General features: G+C 42.8%; 2 protein-coding genes across 27 annotated transcripts in view; one reads left to right on the top strand and one right to left on the bottom strand.

Moving 5' to 3' along the window:
* The window catches only part of LOC137539170 (uncharacterized), an 892,710-nt gene extending 878,363 nt beyond the window's left edge, over positions 1-14,347 (bottom strand). For 19 of the 24 annotated variants that reach the window (XR_011024946.1, XR_011024947.1, XR_011024948.1 and 16 more), the window contains exons 1-2: positions 14,021-14,347; positions 11,727-11,921 (exon numbers count right to left, since the gene is read on the bottom strand). Coding sequence is in view for 4 of the 24 variants with exons in the window: in XM_068261677.1 (XP_068117778.1) it covers positions 11,727-11,893 (167 nt within the window). In the remaining 20 variants the exon portion in view is untranslated. Of the gene's footprint in view, positions 1-4,439; positions 4,515-11,726; positions 11,922-13,747; positions 13,791-14,020 lie in introns of those variants that run through there. The other 5 variants (XR_011024945.1, XR_011024961.1, XR_011024944.1 and 2 more) reach the window with 5 other exon arrangements.
* A 138-nt stretch (positions 14,348-14,485) lies between these two features.
* The window catches only part of ZNF507 (zinc finger protein 507), a 56,372-nt gene continuing 48,734 nt past the window's right edge, over positions 14,486-22,123 (top strand). For 2 of the 3 annotated variants that reach the window (XR_011024941.1, XM_068261673.1), the window contains exon 1: positions 14,486-14,558. The gene's annotated coding sequence lies outside the window, so the exon portion shown is untranslated. Of the gene's footprint in view, positions 14,578-22,123 lie in introns of all 3 variants that reach the window. The other variant, XM_068261674.1, reaches the window with a different exon arrangement.

Genomic DNA, 22,123 nt, shown 5'->3' with positions numbered 1-22,123 from the left:
TAACCAGGAGAAATGGGCAGATAAAATGTGTGGCTTTTATCCACAGTAGATCGTTTTATTTTAAAACTATAATGGCAGAAAAAACTGAGACAATGAATCTTTTCACTTTTTTTCTTACTTTTCCCATTAAAATGCATTTAGAATAAAATCAGGGCTGGTTCTAGGGACAGTGGGGCCCCGGGGCAGAATAAATTCGGGGACCCCCCAATAGACACCCCCCCAACCAAAAAGCAGCATTAGGGGCTCTGTTTCACCAAAAATTTCCCTCCAGATCCCCTGAGCTGGCTGCTGACCCTCCTTCCCAATCACCACCCAACTTAACTGTTGCTCCCGGGGGCCCCAGCAGAGTCTTTGGCAGTGTAGTGTCTCACCTGCCCTCCAGCACAGGGGAAGGGTTGCTCTGCCTTTGCAACAGTTAAGATGGGATGGAGATGCCTTTGGGGCCCCTACATGCTCTGCGGCCCTAGGGAAATTGCACCCTTTGCCTCTATGGTAGCGCCGGCCCTGAATAAAATAATTCTTAGCATAATGTGCCACCCAATGAAATTAGTGGCGAAAAAATATATAGATAGTTTAAGATATATAGATCATTTTGTTGTGATTAGTAGTGATTAAGTTATTGGCTAAAGAAAGGGAGGAGTGCTAAAAGGTGAAAATTGCTCTGGTCCTGAAGGGGAAAAACCCCTCAGTGTTATCCTAGTAAAATGTGTGGCGACAATATATTATTTGGAAATGTTCACATTGCATTCCGTTCACGTGTCCGTCCATGTTGGGCTGTTTTTGAGGCGTCTATTTTTTCCAATTCCCGGCGCTTGGGTGGGCAATTCGTTTTTGTGCTTAACGATTTTCTAAGCGTTTTTTCCCGAGCAGTTTTGTAATTCACTCCATGACAAAAGTAAGGAAGTGAACTCTTTGACCCGGAAAAGAATAAACACAATATATTTATTCTTGAAAGCCTCAAAAATGGTCCACACACCGCTTTACTGAACGGACAGCGCACGACCCGCGCTGATATGAACCTTCTCATAGACATTCATTACACAAGCGTTTGGTTGGCGATTTTAAAAATCACCCGATTGTAAAAAAAGCCCGAAAACACCTGCAATGTGAACAAGCCCTAAACTTGTGTACTTTGTGTTTGGCCAGGTACATTTTTCAGTAATGCTGTAAAACTACTGTACATAGAAATAACTACAAAGAAGGAGGCAATAAAAGAGAGCTCTAAGCTAAAACAAGAGAAAAACACTATAATAAGGGCATTCAAACTCAAGACACTAGAAAGATGCATTTACTGTCCACTTTTGACCATGCCTCCTACAAACCTTCTCCCAATAGTTCTCAGGCTTGGCCCTAACTGAAAGTTCCTAAGTATGACCAAAACAGGGACATACAAACTCAGACAGGTACTTAATAAATGTTCCCTCGCTGCCAAATTTCTGACAGTCCAACCCCCACAGCAGTCCAACACCTCACACTGCAGATTCCTAGTTTATCCCTAGGCTAGGCAGCTGTCTGCACTTCCAGAGGGAAGAAGGAGTGGGGAGTGAATAAAGGGTTGCTCCTCTCATGAGGAATAGCGTTCAGGTGACCAGGGGCATAACACATATGGGTACCGTATTTTTCGGACTATAAGATGCTCCTGACCATAAGACGCACCTAGCTTTAGAGCATGGCTTTTCAACCTTTTGACTAATTGTACCACTTTTATCACCTGAAAATTTTCAAGTACCACCAGTGTGTCTGCGCAGTAAGAGCGGACCCGATTGGGCTCGGCTGTTTCCATCGAGTAGAGAGCCGCTACTGCGCATGCATGCATGCCAACAGGCAGATCTTCAGGGAGCCCAGCACTGGCCAGCTCTGTCTGGTGGAAGCCTTTTTAGGATCCAGAGGCTTCCCCCTCCCAATGTAAGTACCCCCCAGGGGCACTTTTTCTTACAGGTGTACTTTAAGAAAAGGGGGGCATATGAGAGGGGAATAGCAGGAGGCATTGGTGGGGAAAAGGATTAAAATTGGATTGCTAGCCTACAGATTGTCATTTTATGCGCTGTCATTGTACACTGTTCGCCTGGCTGTCTCTTCACTGCTGATCTGAGGTCTGAAGTATGTCGCAGGGCAGCACAGCGAGGAACAAGAGAGGGGGAGCTGAACTCTGTGGAGGCTGAACAGGACCAAGACAAGCGGCAGGCCACCAAATAAGTGGCAGTCAAACCTGGTGCGTACCACCTGATCAACAGTGAAGTACCACTGGTGGTACGCGTACCACAGGTTGAAAAGCCCTGCTTTAGAGGACAAAAGCCAGGGGAAAAATATATATACTAAACCTGGTGCATCCATGGTGAAGGGGCATCTTGTGGATTATGCCCCCTTTGTACCTCATGCCCCCTTGTATCTCTTGTGTCTCCCTGTGTCCTCCTCTGTCCTCCTTGTGTCCACTTCTATGCCCTTTGTGTCCCTTTGTGTCCCCCTTGTGTCCTCCTCTATGCCCCCTTGTGTCCTCCCCTTTATTCCTCACTTTCACTTTCTAACCAGGTACTGTCCAACTCAAAAACATATCTCGCATCCAACCTTTTCTCACTCAAGACACAACTAAAATGTTAATACATGCTCTTATTATATCTTGTCTGGAGTACTGTAGCATACTACTTTATGGACTACCAACTAACAGACTAGCACCGCTCCAATCTGTACTGAACTCAGCTGCTCTTCTTTCATCTTTCTTCCTGCTCTTCCTCTGCTGCTCCTCTCTGCCGAGCTCTTCACTGGCTATCAATTAACCAGAAGATCCAGTTCAAACTTTTAACTCTAACTTACAAAGCTCTCCACAATCTCTCTCCCCTGTACATGTCCTCACTAGTTTCGAGATACCACCCCAACTGCAATCTCATATCTGCACACAACCTTCTATTGTCCTCCTCTAGAATAACCTCCTCACATTCACGTATATACAAGATTTCACATGTGCTTCACCTCTCCTCTGAAATCCCCCGCCACAACACATCCATCACTCCCCTACCTTTGATTTCTTTAAAAATGCCCTCAAAACTCACTTTTTCCATCAAGAATATGCTCTACCTTAGGCCAGTTTACCTTTTGACCTCTGGCCAAGTTGTACTACCTACCAGATAACCTAAAACACACTGCCTCTAGGTATGAATATTGTATATTACCCCACCTCTTGTTCCCCCCATTCCTTTAGATTGTAAGTTCGCAAGGGCAGGGCACTTTCACCCTTTTGTGTTTTGGATTTTGTTACACATTTATTCATATTAATTCACTGCCACTGTTATTACCAATACATTCCTAGTAGTTTGGGTCACCCTGAGCTGCTTGGTTACTCTGTTGTACTGGTCCAAGCCCTATTTCATACAGCCTTATCAATCCCTGCCATGTACTGATGAGGACCAAAAGCCCAGAACAGGCTGTGTACATGTGGGGTTGGTGTGGCTGTGTAAAACTTAAAGCTATAGGCTTGCTATACACCAGCGGTTCTGGATGCTTGCTTGGCTTAACAAGGGTGAAAAGGGATAATAACTAAATCATATTTAGTGGTAGTGCATTGTGAGTAACCACAAATGTTCACTTACAACTGAAGTATTGCAAATGTCCTTCTGTTTTAAGAAGGCAATTACACCAAGCTTTGCTTTTTTAGTAGGAGGGCTTTTTGGTTCCTTTTATCCCCCTATACATTCCTAGTAGTTTGGGTCACCCTGAGCTGCTTGGTTACTCTGTTGTACTTTGTAATGATTCTGTATTTTGCACCAACTGTGTATTTTGTATATTGGTGTAGCACTGTTATTTTGTACCCCATGTTTGTTTCTTACTTTGTGCAGCGCCACAAAATATGTTGGCGCTTTACTAATCAATAATAATAATGTATGTTCTACAGTGTTTATATATAGGCCTGTAACTACTGTAGCTACTGATGGTAGGTTGTGCATCAAGCTCTTTGGGACAGATGGGTTATATGGGTTCTGTAAAATGTAAGATATTAAAGCCAGTAAAATAAAAGGAGCAAATTATATAATATAGGAAATAATCATGACTATACAGATCATTTTATTTAACCCCTTTCTAATATCGCATATTGACATCCAAATAGAACTGCCTGGTCAATCGTTTTATTGTAGATCCCTTAAATAATGAATTAACATTTAGAAAAAAAAAATTACCTGAAATCTCAATATGCGTTCCCACAGCACAGATTACATTTTTTTTTTCTAAATCAGAAGATCTACGATCATTTGTTATGTATTCTTTTGTGACAGAAAACTGGCAGTTGCAGAATTTTTTTTCTTTATTTAGAGATTATTTTTATTCCATTCACTCCAGGAATGATAACTGCTCGGAAAAATAAAATGCAAGAAATAATTTGGGTTTTTTTTTTTTTTTTCTTTTGGCCGTATACTCCATTCTCATATCAGCAAAGCATAATGAAGTGCCATCAGAAATCATTTCAGTGTGTCAATGTCTTAGCTGTTATTTGTTCAGAGATGATGTCAAATTCAGGCAGGCCCCTAAAAAAAAGGGGGGAACTTTGTGATTCGAATCTTCGGAGGAAAAAAAAAAAAGCTGTCAAGAACCTTTAGCATTGCTTTTATTTGAATTTCAAAATGAGCAGCTCTCCACAACCACCGCATAAAAAAAGGAGATGTAACTAACGCTCGACATGGAATTTGAAGACGCACTCTTTTTTTTTAATCAACACAAAAAATTCTTAGCGTGGATTTATATTTTAAACAAATATATGGGGAATTCAATTGCCCTGGCTACATTTTTGGATTGAAAAAAATACTACACAGTAAAAATACAAGGGGAAATATTTGTGTGTGTATCTATGATATCTATTTATCTATCTCTGTCATTTTAAATGATGGATAGATTGATAGATAGATAGATAGATAGATAGATAGATAGATAGATAGATAGATAGATATTAGAATTGATTTGAATTAAAAAAAGAGTTGCTAGCTACTGCTCCTTATGAGATTTGAAGACACTAGTTAGTACACATCCTTCTTATTAGATTTACCTGAGAGGTGGAAGTTGGAGCAAACAAATTAATGAATACTTAACACAGCGGCTGCTTAACTGTACCAATTTGTCAAAGCTAGTGTTATCTAATGCTGGGAATACAAGGTTTGTTTCTGCCGCAGATAGATGGTTTAATAGATAATTTCCGACATGTCCAATCTCCCATTCAATCGTTTCACCGCTCGATTTCTGACAGAGGTGAATGGAAAAAGATAAAAAAAACGAGCGAAAGATAACAGAATCGACTGCAGAATCGAGCGGAAAAAAACTATCGAGCGGTGAATCGAGCGGCAGACATGAACCGCGTAGTCCCAGCATAAGCCCAAGTTCTGAATTCTGGGTGGGGCTAATTTGGAGAATTGTGTGTTGATCACTAATCAAAAGTAATAAAACGCAATGTTCATATTTAAAATAAATTTTCAAAAATACATAAACGTCTGGATAGACTGATAGATATGAAAAAGTATAGTGTTAGTCTTGAAAATTGCGCTCCCACTTCTTTCATATTTTTTTATATTGAAATACTGTGTTAAATAGTATAAACACTGCCCACAGGGGAATATGATTTACTACAGGCCAAAAAAAAAAAAAACTGTTCCTTTTAGAGTAATTTTATACATTGCTTACTTTATTGGTAATGTTTAGCAGTAGTTGTGTACTGAACCAAATACCTGATAAAAAAAATAATAGGACTTACCGTATAAATCGCTGCTTGGGATGTAAAATGTAGCACATTTTTAAACAGTCCTCGTGCATCCAAATAAACACCTAATCTAATTTTTTCTAAAGTCATTTTATTCCATAAATACAGAGACAATAAAATTGCCTGTAATTTAGAATACATAATATAAATTTAGTTCAAGTGACTACTGTAAATTTATATCCCTGTTTATGAGCAGTATTAGATTGTTTGCAAACCACTTAGGTCTTTCTACGTCCAACCACTGTGGTTAAGAAACAGTAGCATATTATGTATGCTATTAAAGTCCATCAGGCTTCATATTGGTGCAGAGGACTTAGAAGAGGCTTAAATTGGCTACTGCGTGTTATCGACATAATGTGGCGTTTTTGTACGCTACATTTTCTGCACCAGGCCAGGGTTAAGTGTGAATTTGGTATGCACATTCCGGCTATTAAACTTGTGTATAGTGCAGATGTCATCCCAAATATATTTTATTGACTGAATGGCCGAGTAATGAAATTATAACAACCATTACTTTGCTTTTTTGTAATGCATATTATTCAGTCACATATGTGGCGGGCTGTGGAAAAAATTCCCTGATATTCTGCTGCCATCTCAAGGTCAGTGGTGGTCTATTTTTGCCTCTGGGTGTCTTCTTGTCTTATCACACCAGATAGAATGCTATATATATATATATATATATATATATATATATATATATATATATATATATATATATATATATATATATATATATATATATATATATATAGATATAGATATATGGATATATATATATATATATAAAGTATATATATATTTGCAAGAAGGAATTAATATTTGAATCTGCATTGTCTGGTTTGATTTATGACTAAATAGATTGTCTATTTTTATTTATATATATATATATATATATATATATATATATATATATATATATATATATATATATATATATATATATATATATATATATATTGTATTTCTTTATTTATAAATGAGGTAGTGAGAGTGGTGTTTTTATAAGGTTTATAAAATATTCTGCATTAGGCATTACTAGTAAATATTAATTACATTTACATTTTCTAAATACTCAATAGCATCAAAATATCTATACCTGCAATTCTGAAGTGACCATAAATTCAGACGCAATAACAATGTGAGATTTAAGTTGAGCAGTGAAGCCCTAAAATGTGAGACGCTTAACTAAGACAAAGTGTAATCAATATGCAATTATGCCAATTTAAAAAAAGTATCATATCCTTTAGATATGAACATCATTATATTGAAAAGCATTGTGCAATAAATGAACAAAAGGTGTAGATTAAGATATGAAACTATCACAAAATAATGACACTGGAAGAAAAGAGACCCTTTGCTGTACATGGCTTACAATCTAAATGGTGGAGAAAACAGGATACAGCAGGTATGGGTGATGTCAGTGGCTGGAGGTGATCAGTTAGTCATTAGCTAATGGATGACTAAAGTAGATTGGTAGTTACCGTAAGTACACACATTTTGTAATGTATAATTTTGCATTATTTATTTATATTTAATATTATTGCTGTTGCTTATCGAGTTATATTTTAATGGTTAACTATTAAAGTATGATAACATTATTATTATTATTACTATGCTCATTTTATTGCTTGTTTGTAGATCTTTTTATTTTTTAGTTACAATTTTTGAAAATTTTTGAAGAACAATAAAATCTTCTTCACTCATGTAAATTTAACCCCCTACCATTTCTTAACTCGTTGTCGACAGAAAGAAGGGATATAGAAAAATACTTCACAGCAGCACCCGTGCTATCAAGTTCCTTTTAAAAATATATGGTATAGAGTTTTTTCAATTTTGTGATAATGGCATATAAAAAAATATGTATTTTTATGTAACTCTTTCTGGAATTGAATGTTTCCTATTACCTAATATATTAAACAGGATGCGTATCCCATCAATGAGAGGCACAACAGCACTTCGTCACTTGGAGGCAGTTTGTGTATCAGTAGTGACCAGGTCCCCAGACTTTGCTTACCTAGGCATAAGAAGGGAGGAACCGCTTTCTAGCAGTTTGAGGTGGAATGGTAAAATACTGTAGTTGTTTGACAAAAAATCAGAAGAGGGAAAAGTGGATGGGGAAACTGAGAGTAAACTGTCTTTGAAGTATGAAAATGATGATGGTATGAAATAACTCAATAATAACAGTAATAATGAAATTTAGAAGTCTGCATAGTGCATGATGTATAATATACCGTAATTGTGAGACCGTTCTATTTATTATTTTGCAATTTACCTTCTTAGGAAAAAATTGTCTTCAAGACTGGAGTCTCTGATGTATGTCGTTGACACTGAAAATTTACTTACTTTTTTTATTTACAGAAATAACTTGGGGAGATTTAAAGTTGAATTCAAACTCTAACGTGGCTTTATTGCAATACTGTAAATGCATTAAGTTACCTTTAGTTGTGTTCATGTTTTTTTTTCTGTAATTGGATTTGAACTGGTTTCCAAACACAATCATGTAACCCCCCCCCCCCCCCCCCAAATGAAGCCTGTGTAAGCGGTAAAGCTGTAATACCATCTAGATCAGGTATGTCAAACCAGCCTTTCTAGGGCAGAGGTCCTCACACATTTTTGACACAGCTCAAATGAATTGATGGGTCTGAATCAGGAAAGGTGTGGTCCATCAGGTAGAACACATTCCTCTCTTTCTCAGTCCATCCTAAACACTGGCATGGATCTGGCCCTCCAGGCCTGGAGTTCGAAACCTGTGATCTAAGGCATATATTTGATGAATATACAACGGAGGAGGGTTGGGGACTGCAGGTAACTGAAGGTAGACATAATTCTTTATCACAATTGCATATATGAGGTGTAATTTCTATATGAATTAGAGAGAAACTTTGGGAAAAGACCGCCAGGATATTTTGGGGTATATCTCCAGCAATGTAAATTTGATGTGTCTTTTGGGTATAGATATGGTCATAGTACATTCACAGGGGTTTCAGAGCAAGGGATCTGACACTACGATCTCCGTACAAAGGTTAAACAATAAACAAAAAAATAATACTAGTTTTTACCATTATACCTTCAGCCAAAGTATGTACTGACATTAAACCTGTAAAGGCCAAAACGCTAGTAGGTGATAAGTATGTTGATGGCAATGCTCCCCAGGTGCCTCCTGCCTCTACTCCCCACACCGTTATCCCCAAGAGGCATCATGTGCCACTAGGCCGACTCAAATGTGCAAGAACTGTCTTACAGAATTTAGGTCAAAAGGATCACAAACAATGGTTTTGACCAGAAAAGGTAGAGTATTTGGAGTGGGTGTAAGTTTATACCGAACAGAGCCATATAATCTAACTTGCACACACCAACTTCAGGCTGTTGGGTCTACTCTACAGCATCCCAGCTTCTGGACTGGACACGGCTCTATGGGAAGAACTTGTTGAGGAAAATAGAAAGGCAAAACCATTTCAGTTAAAGAGAACCAGAATCTCTACAACGTTTTTTGTTTTTGTAGTGAGGAACCAAAAAGCCCCCTACAGAAACAGCACTCCAAACGAGACAGACTTAATGTATTTAACACAATACCTTCTTTTTTACCATTGCTTTCTAACTTACATGGACATCACATCTAAGCCTTATAAGACAAATGCCCATTAAGACCTGCTAACTGAACTAAATGTGCCTAAAATTTGAATCCAAGACTTGTTTTAAGCTAGTTTATGTTCCTATTCCCAAGTCTCGTACACATACTAAAGAAAATGTGGCAGAGACAATTGCTCCCAAACGGTCTCGGTCAGACTCCAGCTTGTGTGTAGTTGCCTCTTTCACTTATTTTTAGTGATGAGCTACTGCTGCAAAATGCATTGTGTTTGTATATCCCCTGTGCAGCAGGGCGCTGCTCTCTGGTTTGCCAACAGTGCATGCTGTTTGGCTATAGCAGTACAGCGTGTCTGTGCAGTGCTCATTCCCAGAAATGTCACCATAATGACTGACCAACTATATTACGTGTGTATGAGGCTTAAAGAAAACCTGCAATGGGAAAAAAATCCCTCTGGGGGATACGTATCTCGGGAAGGGGAAGCCTCTGGATCCTAATGAGGCTTCCCTTGTCCTCCTCCGTCCCTCTGTTCAAGTGCCAAAGTCCCCCGAAGTGCAGCGAGGTAAATATTTACCTCCCGGGATCCAGCGCAGGCGCACTAGCTGCTCTCCATTCAGGCTAGGCGGAAATAGCCAAACCCGATCGAGCCACTCTATCGCACAGGCACAAGTCCTTTTGCGCCTGCGCAGTAGAGCAGATACAATCGGGTTCGCCTATTTCCGCCTAGCCTGAATGAAGAGCGGCTAGTACGCCTGCGCTGGATCCCGGAGAGGTAAATATGTCATTGCTTGTCAAGCTTGTCGGGGAGGATTGGGGGCGTATTCGGGGGAGCCAGCGCTGGATTCCCTGAACCTACAGGGGAGGGGGAAACCTCATTGGGACCCTGAGGCTTCCCCCTCCTGAGATAAGTATCCCCCAGAGGTTTTTTTTAAATTATAAAGTCTCTTTAACAGATATGTAACAATAGGTATAAAAGGGCTTATAATCTATAACAGTCGAGAACAACTATCAGGCTAGGTTCACATTGCTGCGTTGCAGTGCGGTGTAATGGATGCATTGTAACGTGGCTTGTCACACTGCAACGCACCAACTATACCTCACACTGTGGCAGGAGTGGTATAATGGCATGCGGCATACCAAAGCACTGCACCTCAATACGTACGTGTTAACAGTGACAGTGAAGCATATTTTCATTGACTGCATGCCTCACTAAATGTGACGCAATACACGGAAAACATGCTGCGCTGATTGCCCGTTTTGTTGCTGTTGCTGCAGGGAACGCAACACCCACTGTGAACCCGGCCTAAATCCAGGCATTTCCCTGGACACAGAGGACTTCCTTCAAATGGGCATTGCTGGCATCCAACAACTGATTAAAGTGAATCTGAAGTGAAAATAAACTTATGATACAATGCATTGCATGTGTAGTACAAATAAGAAATAGAACATTAGTAGCATAGATATGAGTCTCATATTGTTTCCAGTACAGGAAGAGTTAAGAAACTTCAGTTGTTATCTATGCAAAAGAGCTTCTCTGAGCTCTCCTGACAAAACAAACACTAGCACCCACGTCATCAAGTCATCCACTACTTTTAACCCCCTCCCGACCGCCTAACGCCAATTGGCGTCAAGTCCTGGGGCACAGTTCTGCAGAAGATTGCGTGCGCCAATGCGCGCACATCTCAGTATGAGGAGAGGAGGGAAAAAATAAATACAAAATAGGGAATTTTATTCAAATAGAAACAAACAAACAAATAAATTAATTAAAAAAACAAATAAACATTTCAGGAGCGATCAGAGCCCACCAACAGAAATCTCTGTTGGTGGGCAGAAAAAGGCGGGGGGGGGGGGGGGGTGAATCACTTGTGTGCTGAGTTCAACGGCCCTGCAACGAGCCCTTAAAGCTGCAGTGGCCTGAATTGTAAAAAAAATAAAAACACAATTGCTAACTTCCAGCTAGAGCAATATCCTGCCTTTATCTGGCCAGCAAATGCCAGTCAGCCAATCAGGTGTACTGTCATACACCCTTTGCCTGCTTTACCAAATCTAGCAGGAATTGTGATTGTAAAAAAAATAGCCGGTTCACTGGTGGGAGGGGGGGGGGGGGTGAAAGCCTATGGGCCTGAAGTGGTTGATATCATGTGTGACTGACCCAAAATGAGTATGTAGACAGGGCATTTTGGCCTCCTTCAGAATACGAAGCAAGATTCCTCGTGACTCCAAAATAGCTGGAGCTAAAAGATCAGCATGTTACCCAGGCAGGTAGCATTTACTAAAAGGAGGTAAGTGATGGCAACTTATACATCTCTCACAGCACATTAACATGCTTAAAGAGACACTTTATCCAAGGATTAAACCTCATCCCAATCCAAAGCTGATACCCCCTTTCCCACAAGAAATCTTTACCTTATCTCGAATAGATCATCTGTATCGCTGATATTGTGGTGAAACCCCTCCCACAGCGTGATGTCATGACCATGGTCCGGTCCTGACAGTTTGCTGTCTGTGAAACTTTGTGGGAAATAAGGGCTGTTTCCAACTGCGAAGCAAGCAGTATCTCCTCCCGCAGACATCACCTGCCAGCAGTAAAGATGCTGCCACCTGTGAGAAATTAAAAAATGTAATTAAGGGAGAGGAAACATTTTACAATAGGCAAACACTGACTAAATCATCTATAAATTAATATTGTAAAAAAAAAAAAAGCAATTTATACATTGTTATTTTCACTACAGTTCCTCTGTACACAGGTTTAAATGCAATGGCAAAAATACCAATTTTACATAGATATGCTTCTTACATTCGAGTAGCATAAGGTCTTGGCCAAAACCGTAGCCTGTATTTTAAAATAATATGTCTTTTAGGCTCCTTTTACAATTACCTGCTTACAGAAATACTTTGTTAATTAAAGTTAGGGGTTACTTATTTGTTTTTGTCCGTTAGAAGGGGCAGAAGGATCAGTGAACTTTCTTTGGTAAAATTACTCAACTTTTCAAATGTGTATTTATTGCAATTTTATAAGCCTGCAATGCTTCTATATGTCATCTAGCAATACTGCCCTAGCAGTACAGAAATGAACAGAATTTGTATGCGAAAAAGCAGCCTTATTCAGTGTTTAATAGCACAAATACAGACAAGTGTGGACAGGCCCTTAAGACATAAAAAGTTGTTCTAAAATAAAGCTTTATTTTTGTACAATGTGCACTGCAAAGTTGAAAAAAAAGTACTACGCACTTCTCTATCCTCAGTCCAAAAACCTGCCAGGATTCTGCAGCTTCCAATTTATTCCAGATTCTGTTAGCGACTCTGACTGCCGCTTGGCAGGCCCCGAAACCTTATTTTGGGCCTGCTAAAGATTTAAACTACGAGGGAATGAAAGACTGGAATTTCCGGGAACTTGAAAAATGTGCGCTCCCACCTACCCCAGCAGCAAGCGAGGACCTTTATGGTAAAAGCCGCTCATTTAGCTGCTTGCTTGCACCTTGCCAACGCGAAGCGGCAACAGTGTTTGAGCTAATGAACGGCAAGGGGGAGACAGAGGCGGTTGCGTAGAACTTTCAAATGGTCTCGGGTTTTAATAGTTAAGGATTTTAGTCAGGAAGCCACTCTCCCAACTCATTGGTTCTTAAAATAATAATAATAATAAAAAAAAATCTCATTCCCCAGCAGCAAATGGTTGGCAAGACATGAATATTGCTAGGCGGTGCAATTACATCTTTTTAAAATACGGATGTATGGTGAAATATATTATGCATATTGTCTTGAAGCAAACCTTTAGGCCACATTCACTTTTCCGCTGTCATAACTGCCATTTGGGTGACATTTAATGAAAAACGTTAGCGCAGCCTGACAGGTGGTAATAAAGTGCGGGGTATGCAGACCTACTTTACTATCCCTCATTGCCTGGGAATTTCACTTACATCTAAATAGTATCACTCATGTCCACACTGAGACCCCTATGCATTGCTAGATTGTCACTCATAAATATTATAACCGAATCATTAGACTTCCAGCTTTTGTACGAAAACCCTTAATGTCACTCACGTCGGCCAACAAACCGTGGCAGGTTTCGATTCGCGCGCCTAGCAAGTGTCCATCATTGTCACTGACAAGCATACATTTTTAAAAAATTGTCACTCACGACGGAATAATTATCCCCCTTCGCCTCACTGATGTGTCACTCATAAAAACCGTAATTAAACAGCAATAATTATGCCAAATGTCACTCAGGTTATCCACCGCTTGGGTAGGGTCTTCAACCCCCATCAAAATTTAATCAGGAAGTTGCCGAACGCCTCAAATGGGAAAGATTTTTGTGGTTTATTGTATTTGAAAGTCTGGCTGTAGGGGAAAAAATAATAATAAATAAATAAAGAATAAAATAAATAAAAAAAAAAACAAATAAAAAAAAATTATATTTATTTAGTCACCTTCGATTCCAAATACCGCTTATTGAATACGCTGGTGTGACACCTTGGGTTAAAAAAAAAAGAAAAATTGTCTTGTGGACATGACAAACAATAGAATGATCCTAAAAAATAACCTGCGGTCTAACAATAGCTTCTGACGGAATATTTTACTACGCCGTCTTTAATAAAGGACGGCAAATAAGGGATAGGGCAGGGAAAAGCGGGAGGTGTTTTTTGACAATAAAACAAAATGGCCGCACTCTTGCTCAATTCTGATTTTTTTTTCAGTCTTACTTTTTAATCTTTGATGTTTTTTTTTCTTATAATTGAAGTTATGTAAGCTCAGCAAAAGCGTATCAAAAAATAAAACTCCTCCAGGAAGGGATTGAAGCTGTATAGGAGAGATATACAGGGTGACCCAGGCAGCCATAGCAGCTGAGCTTAGAGGGGTGAGGCAGGCTGGTCTGTGGGGATCCCTAGCAGTGCTCTGAATGTAATATTGATTTTGTGACTGTGCTTTGCATGCCTCTTACGTGTAGTATTCAGTATATGATAGGTATGATAGGCCCTGTCTCTGCTCTATAGCTGCCTCAGCCCTCAGCAGCCGCCTCACGCATCACTTCACCTACAGCTCAGGTAGCCCGGCAACGGGCGGCCACGCCCCCCTCCTCGCGCTTCTCCCGCGCCGCCGCCGAATCCTCCCAGCGCCGAGCCCCCGTGACGTCACGCCAGCCAGCTCCCACCTGATCTGTCAAGGCGGATCACGTGACCGAACTCCAGCAGCCGCCATTTTGAAACGCCTGAGTGAGAAGAGACAGACAGAGAGGAGAGTGTGAGTGTGGCGGGCCGGGGTGAGCAGAGGGTCTCCCTGCGGAGGGGGTGTCGGGGTGAGTGTGGGGGTGTCTCTGGGGGAGGGGCTGGCAGCCCGTTTGGAAATGCCCCCCCTCCCTCTGAGACTCCCCCCTGCTGCCATAACAAAGGCCCTGCCATGCTGTACTGATGAGGGGGAATACAAGTGCCAGCATTTCCAGACAGGCAGGAGGAGGCGGTCGGAGTGCTGGGGAAGAGGTGAAGCTGTTGCTCATAGCAACCAGGAGGGGCAGGGAGGTTGCCATGGGCAACAACTTCAGTGTCTGAGTATGAAGTTCAAGGGGATTGCTGGTGACAACAGGGGTTTTGTTGTAATTGGCCTTGACAGATGTTGGGGTTCATCAGCAGTGTCAGACCATGCTGGGATCTGTAGTTCACTCTCATACCATGCTGGGATTTGTAGTTCACTGTCAGTCAGACCATGCTGGGATCTGTAGTTCACTCTGTAAGACCATGCTGGGGCTTGTAGTTCACTGTCATTCAGAACATGCTGGGACTTGTAGTTCACTCTGTCAGACTGTGCTGGGACTTGTAGTTCACTGTCAGTCAGACCATGCTGGGACTTGTAGTTCACTGTCAGTAAGACCATGCTGGGACTTGTAGTTCATTGTCAGTCAGACCATGCTGGGACTTGTAGTTCGTCAGTCAGACCATGCTGGGACTTGTAGTTCATTGTCAGTCACACTGTGCTGGGACTTGTAGTTCACTGTTGGACTGTGCTCGAACTTGTAGTTCACTGTCGGACCGTGCTGGGACTTGTAGTTCACTGTTGGACTGTGCTGGGACTTGTAGTTCACTGTTGGTCAGACCATGCTGGCACTTGTAGTTCATTGTCAGTCAGAATGTGCTGGGACTTGTTGTTCATTGCCAGTCAGACCGTGCTGGGACTTGTAGTTCACTGTCGGACTGTGCTGGGGCTTGTAGTTCACTGTCGGAGTGTGCTGGGGCTTGTAGTTCACTGTCGGACTGTGCTGGGGCTTGTAGTTCACTGTCGGACCGTGCTGGGACTTGAAGTTCACTGTCGGTCAGACCGTGCTGGGACTTGTAGTTCATTGTCAGTCAGGCCGTGCTGGGACTTGTAGTTCATTGTCAGTCAGGCCGTGCTGGCACTTGTAGTTCATTGTCAGTCAGGCCGTGCTGGCACTTGTAGTTCATTGTCAGTCAGACCATGCTGGGACTTGTAGTTCATTGTTAGGTCGTGCTGGGACTTGTAGTTCATTGTCAGTCAGGCCGTGCTGGGACTTGTAGTTCATTGTCTGTCAGGCTGTGCTGGGACTTGTAGTTCATTGTCAGTCGGACCGTGCTGGTACTTGTAGTTCACTGTCAGTCAGACCATGCTGGGACTTGTAGTTCATTGTCAGGCCGTGCTGGGACTTGTAGTTCATTGTCAGGCCGTGCTGGGACTTGTAGTTCATTGTCAGGCCGTGCTGGGACTTGTAGTTCATTGTCAGTCAGGCCGTGCTGGGACTTGTAGTTCATTGTCTGTCAGGCTGTGCTGGGACTTGTAGTTCATTGTCAGTCGGACCTTGCTGGGACTTGTAGTTCACTGTCAGACTGTGCTGCCACTTGTAGTTCATTGTCAGTAAGACCATGCTGGCACTTGTAGTTCATTGTCAGTAAGACCATGCTGGGACTTGTAGTTCATTGTCAGTAAGACCATGCTGGGACTTGTAGTTCATTGTCAGTCAGACCATGCTGGGACTTGTAGTTCATTGTCAGTAAGACCATGCTGGCACTTGTAGTTCATTGTCAGTCAGACCATGCTGGGACTTGTAGTTCATTGTCAGTCAGACCATGCTGGCACTTGTAGTTCATTGTCAGTCAGACCATGCTGGCACTTGTAGTTCATTGTCAGTCAGACCATGCTGGGACTTGTAGTTCATTGTCAGTCAGACCATGCTGGGACTTGTAGTTCATTGTCAGTCAGACCATGCTGGGACTTGTAGTTCATTGTCAGTCAGACCATGCTGGGACTTGTAGTTCATTGTCAGTCAGACCATGCTGGGACTTGTAGTTCATTGTCAGTCAGACCATGCTGGGACTTGTAGTTCATTGTCAGTCAGACCATGCTGGGACTTGTAGTTCATTGTCAGTAAGACCATGCTGGGACTTGTAGTTCCCTGTCAGACTGTGCTGGGACTTGTAGTTCACTGTCAGTCAGACCATGCTGGGACTTGTAGTTCCCTGTCAGACTGTGCTGGGACTTGTAGTTCACTGTCAGTCAGACCATGCTGGGACTTGTAGTTCTCTGTAATTCAGAACATGCTGGGACTTGTAGTTCACTCTGTCAGACTGTGCTGGGACTTGTAGTTCACTGTCGGACTGTGCTGGGACTTGTAGTTCACTGTTGGACCATGCTGGGACTTGAAGTTCACTGTCGGTCAGACCATGCTGGCACTTGTAGTTCATTGTCAGTCAGGCCGTGCTGGGACTTGTAGTTCATTGTCAGTCAGGCCGTGCTGGGACTTGTAGTTCATTGTCAGTCAGGCCGTGCTGGGACTTGTAGTTCATTGTCAGGCCGTGCTGGGACTTGTAGTTCATTGTCAGGCCGTGCTGGGACTTGTAGTTCATTGTCAGTTGGACCTTGCTGAGACTTGTAGTTCACTGTCAGTCAGGCCATGCTGGCACTTGTAGTTTACTGTCAGTCAGACCATGCTGGCACTTGTAGTTTACTGTCAGTCAGACCATGCTGGCACTTGTAGTTCATTGTCAGTCAGGCCGTGCTGGCACTTGTAGTTCATTGTCAGTCAGGCCGTGCTGGGACTTGTAGTTCATTGTCAGTCGGACCGTGCTGGGACTTGTAGTTCATTGTCAGTAAGACCATGCTGGCACTTGTAGTTCATTGTCAGTCAGACCATGCTGGCACTTGTAGTTCACTGGCAGTCAGACCATGCTGCCACTTGTAGTTCACTGGCAGTCAGACCATGCTGGCACTTGTAGTTCACTGGCAGTCAGACCATGCTGGCACTTGTAATTCACTGGCAGTCAGACCATGCTGGCACTTGTAGTTCACTGTCAGTCAGGCCGTGCTGGGACTTGTAGTTCATTGTCAGTCGGACCTTGCTGGCACTTGTAGTCCACTGGCAGTCAGACCATGCTGGCACTTGTAGTTCATTGTCAGTCAGACCATGCTGGCACTTGTAGTTCATTGTCAGTCAGACCATGCTGGCACTTGTAGTCCACTGGCAGTCAGACCATGCTGGCACTTGTAGTTCATTGTCAGTCGGACCTTGCTGGCACTTGTAGTCCACTGGCAGTCGGACCTTGCTGGCACTTGTAGTCCACTGGCAGTCAGACCATGCTGGCACTTGTAGTTCATTGTCGGTCAGACCATGCTGGCACTTGTAGTTCATTGTCAGTAAGACCATGCTGGGACTTGTAGTTCATTGTCAGTAAGACCATGCTGGGACTTGTAGTTCATTGTCAGTCAGACCATGCTGGGACTTGTAGTTCATTGTCAGTCAGACCATGCTGGGACTTGTAGTTCACTGTCAGTCAGACCATGCTGGGACTTGTAGTTCACTGTAAGACCATGCTGGGGCTTGTAGTTCACTGTCATTCAGAACATGCTGGGACTTGTAGTTTACTGTCAGTCAGACCATGCTGGGACTTGTAGTTTACTGTCAGTCAGACCATGCTGGGACTTGTAGTTCATTGTCAGTCAGACCATGCTGGGACTTGTAGTTCGTCAGTCAGACCGTGCTGGGACTTGTAGTTCACTGTAAGACCATGCTGGGGCTTGTAGTTCACTGTCATTCAGAACATGCTAGGACTTGTAGTTTACTGTCAGTCAGACCATGCTGGGACTTGTAGTTCATTGTCAGTCAGACCATGCTGGGACTTGTAGTTCACTGTCAGACCATGCTGGCACTTGTAGTTCACTGTCAGTCAGACCATGCTGGGACTTGTAGTTCCCTGTCAGACCATGCTGGCACTTGTAGTTCACTGTCAGTCAGACCATGCTGGGACTTGTAGTTCATTGTCAGACCGTGCTGGGACTTGTAGTTCACTGTCAGTCAGACTGTGCTGGGACTTGTAGTTCCCTGTCAGACCATGCTGGCACTTGTAGTTCACTGTCAGTCAGACTGTGCTGGGACTTGTAGTTCACTGTCAGACTGTGCTGGTTCTTGTAGTTCACTGTCAGTCAGACTGTGTTGGGACTTGTAGTTCACTGTCAGACTGTGCTGGGGCTTGTAGTTCCCTGTCAGACCATGCTGGCACTTGTAGTTCACTGTCAGTCAGACTGTGCTGGGACTTGTAGTTCACTGTAAGACCATGCTGGGGCTTGTAGTTCACTGTCATTCAGAACATGCTGGGACTTGTAGTTCACTATCAGTCAGACCATGCTGGGACTTGTAGTTCATTGTCAGACCGTGCTGGGACTTGTAGTTCACTGTCAGTCAGACTGTGCTGGGACTTGTAGTTCCCTGTCAGCCCATGCTGGCACTTGTAGTTCACTGTCAGTCAGACTGTGCTGGGACTTGTAGTTCACTGTCAGACTGTGCTGGTACTTGTAGTTCACTGTCAGTCAGACCATGCTGGGACTTGTAGTTCACTGTCAGTCAGACCATGCTGGGACTTGTAGTTCACTGTCAGACCATGCTGGGACGTGTAGTTCACTGTCAGACCATGCTGGGACGTGTAGTTCACTGTCAGTCAGACCATGCTGGGACTTGTAGTTTATTGTCAGTCAGACCATGCTGGGACTTGTAGTTCATTGTCAGTCAGACCATGCTGAGACTTGTAGTTCACTGTTAGACCATGCTGGGACTTGTAGTTCACTGTTGGACTGTGCTGGGACTTGTAGTTCACTGTCACACCATGCTGGGACTTGTAGTTCACTGTCACACCGTGCTGGGACTTGTAGTTCATTGCCAGTCAGACCGTGCTGGGACTTGTAGTTCCCTGTCAGACCGTGCTGGAATTCAGTGTTGGATCGTGCTGGCATTTGTAGTACTCTGCTAGGATCAGGCCATGCTGGCATTTGTACTCTGCCAGGGTCAGGCCATGCTGGGAGTTTGCAGTACTCTGCCAGTCATTGTGCTGGGTTTTGTGGTTCTGCATCAGGGTGAGCCCATGCTGGGATTTGTAGTGCTCCGTTAGTCCCACTAACTGATTCAAGTTATGATCAGAGTATTTTTCCATGTTGTCTTTTTGTCAGGTGGTGTTCTTGATAGACTTGCATCACATTCTGCTCATTATGGGACTTCTCTGTCATGTCTAGGTGAAGTCTTTGCAACAAGAATGCATAGTTTCCTTCGCTTGTCATACAAGAATTTCTAATTTCTGAGCAGCAGTGCATTTTTATATCACAGGGAATGTTGGGACTAGTAGTTCTTCACGAGTGGCATAAACTTCTGAAAGTGTTGTAGCAGTTTCCGGTATGTGACTGGTGTGCTCTGGTTTTTGGCAATAATTATGCAATGGATACTTTTATCTTTCATGTTCGAGCAATCCTAGAGACTTTGATACATTATTGCAATAAACTGCAGAAGTTCAAGAAGTTGCTAATACGTTTGAGTTGAGGCAAATTGCATTATGCATCTTGGAATCAGACTACCCTTAGCCCAAGTCCAAGCCACATAAATTTGCATTTAGATTATCAGAATATTTGTACCAACTCTAAATTATTAGCATATCATTGAACACCCAAGACGTCTTTCTGGCCTCTTTTTCCACGGGCAGTTGATAGGCAGTGAAACGCCTCTCAAACTCTCACAACTGCTCACTGCTTCCTGGTAACTGCTTGCTGAGCACACAGTTCAACTGCCGTAGAAAAAGAGGCCTTAAAGAAAACCTGTACTGAAAATAAAAGTCAAAATAGGCATACACAAGTCATACTTACCATCCATGTAGTCTACTCCTCAGTGTCTTTCTCCTGTCCTGCGTCCTATTCGTTCACTATGATCAAGGGAATTTTCCGTCCTCCATTTTGAAAATAGCCAATACCCATAACAGCTTTCTGGTCAGCACACAGTTAAACTGTAACATCGCCCACTTGAGCCATAGGGGAACATGAACATTGCCTGGTACATCAGTTTTCCTCTCAGCTGTAACTGACAGCAGCTGATATTTTACTGACAGCAACTGATATATTTCAGATCTGACAAAATATTGTCAGAGCTGGATGGGATTATTGTCAGGAGAAAATGGAGCGCTTCTGAGAGGAACTGATGGCAAGGTAACTATGCAATGTTCATTTGAAGTTACCTCATGTGTTTATTTTAAATATTTTTACTCAGTACAGGTTCTCTTTAAAGGATACCTGAGGTGAGAGGGATGTGGAGGCTGCCGTATTTATTTCCTTTTAAACACCAGTTGCCTGGCTGTCCTGCTGAACCTCTGTCTCTAATACTTTGAGCCATAGACCCTGAACAAGCATGCAGCAGATCAGGCACTCTGACTCAGGTTTTACTGTTAGTCATATGCTTGTTCCAGGGTTTTGACACAGACCCTACTTATGCATGAAGTTCAACAGGGCTTACAGGCAACTGGCATTGTTAACAAGGAAATACATATGGCAGCCTCCATATCTCTCTCACCTCTGGTTCCCTTTAAACTATGCCAATTCGTAAGGGATTTTAAAAAAAGGCACAGTGCAAAGTATTTAGTGGGTCCATTCAGATTGAGGCATTGATTTGTGTGTGCTGCATTGACTTCTTCTTGTGGAGTTTTTGGTTATACATATTTCTTGGTAACCATAGCTATAAGTAGGAAATAATACTTACGTGCGCAAAAAAAAAAAAGTTTGTAAGGAAATTTGGGGTTTTTGCTGAGATAATCCTGTAGTGTGGAAGAGCCCTGAGGTTTATTTTGACAAATCACCATTAGGAGTGCTTAGAGCATTTCCGAGTGCATTTCAATGATTGTTAGGTCGATTCTCATGCAAAGTATTCGAAATCGACCTAACGATCCATCGAAAAGGGGAATCGGACATGTCGGGGAGGCTGCGCTGTGCTTTTAGATCCTAAAAGCAAGAAAAAAAAAATCATATCAGGTGAGAGCCTGGAGCAGCCCCTGCACTTACTCACCTCCCTGGGATCCAGAGCTGCAGTTCTCAATCAAGTCCTCCGGGTGGCGCTGTGAACCCTATAGTGAGATTGCTGGCTGTCGTCATGACGGCAGTCGGCGATCTCACCAGGGGGATGCAGAGCCTCTGTGGACAGGAAGAGGAACGGCTGCCAGCGTCTGGGTCACCCAGGAAGGTGAGTGAGAACGCCCGCTGCGTGCTCTGCTCTGCATGGACCTTCCGGCGGCTACCACAAATGTAGCTCGGGGATACCGCTCTGATCTGCGGTTTTTCCACCCAGAGTGTAGCTCATGGTTACTGCTAAGGAGTTTAAAGAGGGAAGAGTCAAGATGCTCCAGAGGCTTCCTAATCCATCCACCTTGGAGCCCACTGTTGCTGTGCAGGGACCCTCTGAACATATCCAGCAAGTTATATGGGATATGTCCTTGTGGCTGCGCTTCTCTCAGTGTATGAGTGTGGCTGTACTGCGCATATTCACAAGCGGCTTTGTGCTACAT

Source organism: Hyperolius riggenbachi, chromosome 11, assembly GCF_040937935.1.
Source record: "Hyperolius riggenbachi isolate aHypRig1 chromosome 11, aHypRig1.pri, whole genome shotgun sequence".
Classification (NCBI taxonomy): Eukaryota; Metazoa; Chordata; class Amphibia; order Anura; family Hyperoliidae; genus Hyperolius; species Hyperolius riggenbachi.
The sequence above is the reverse complement of the archived record's forward strand: the minus strand, read 5'-3'. Positions and strand labels throughout refer to the sequence as shown.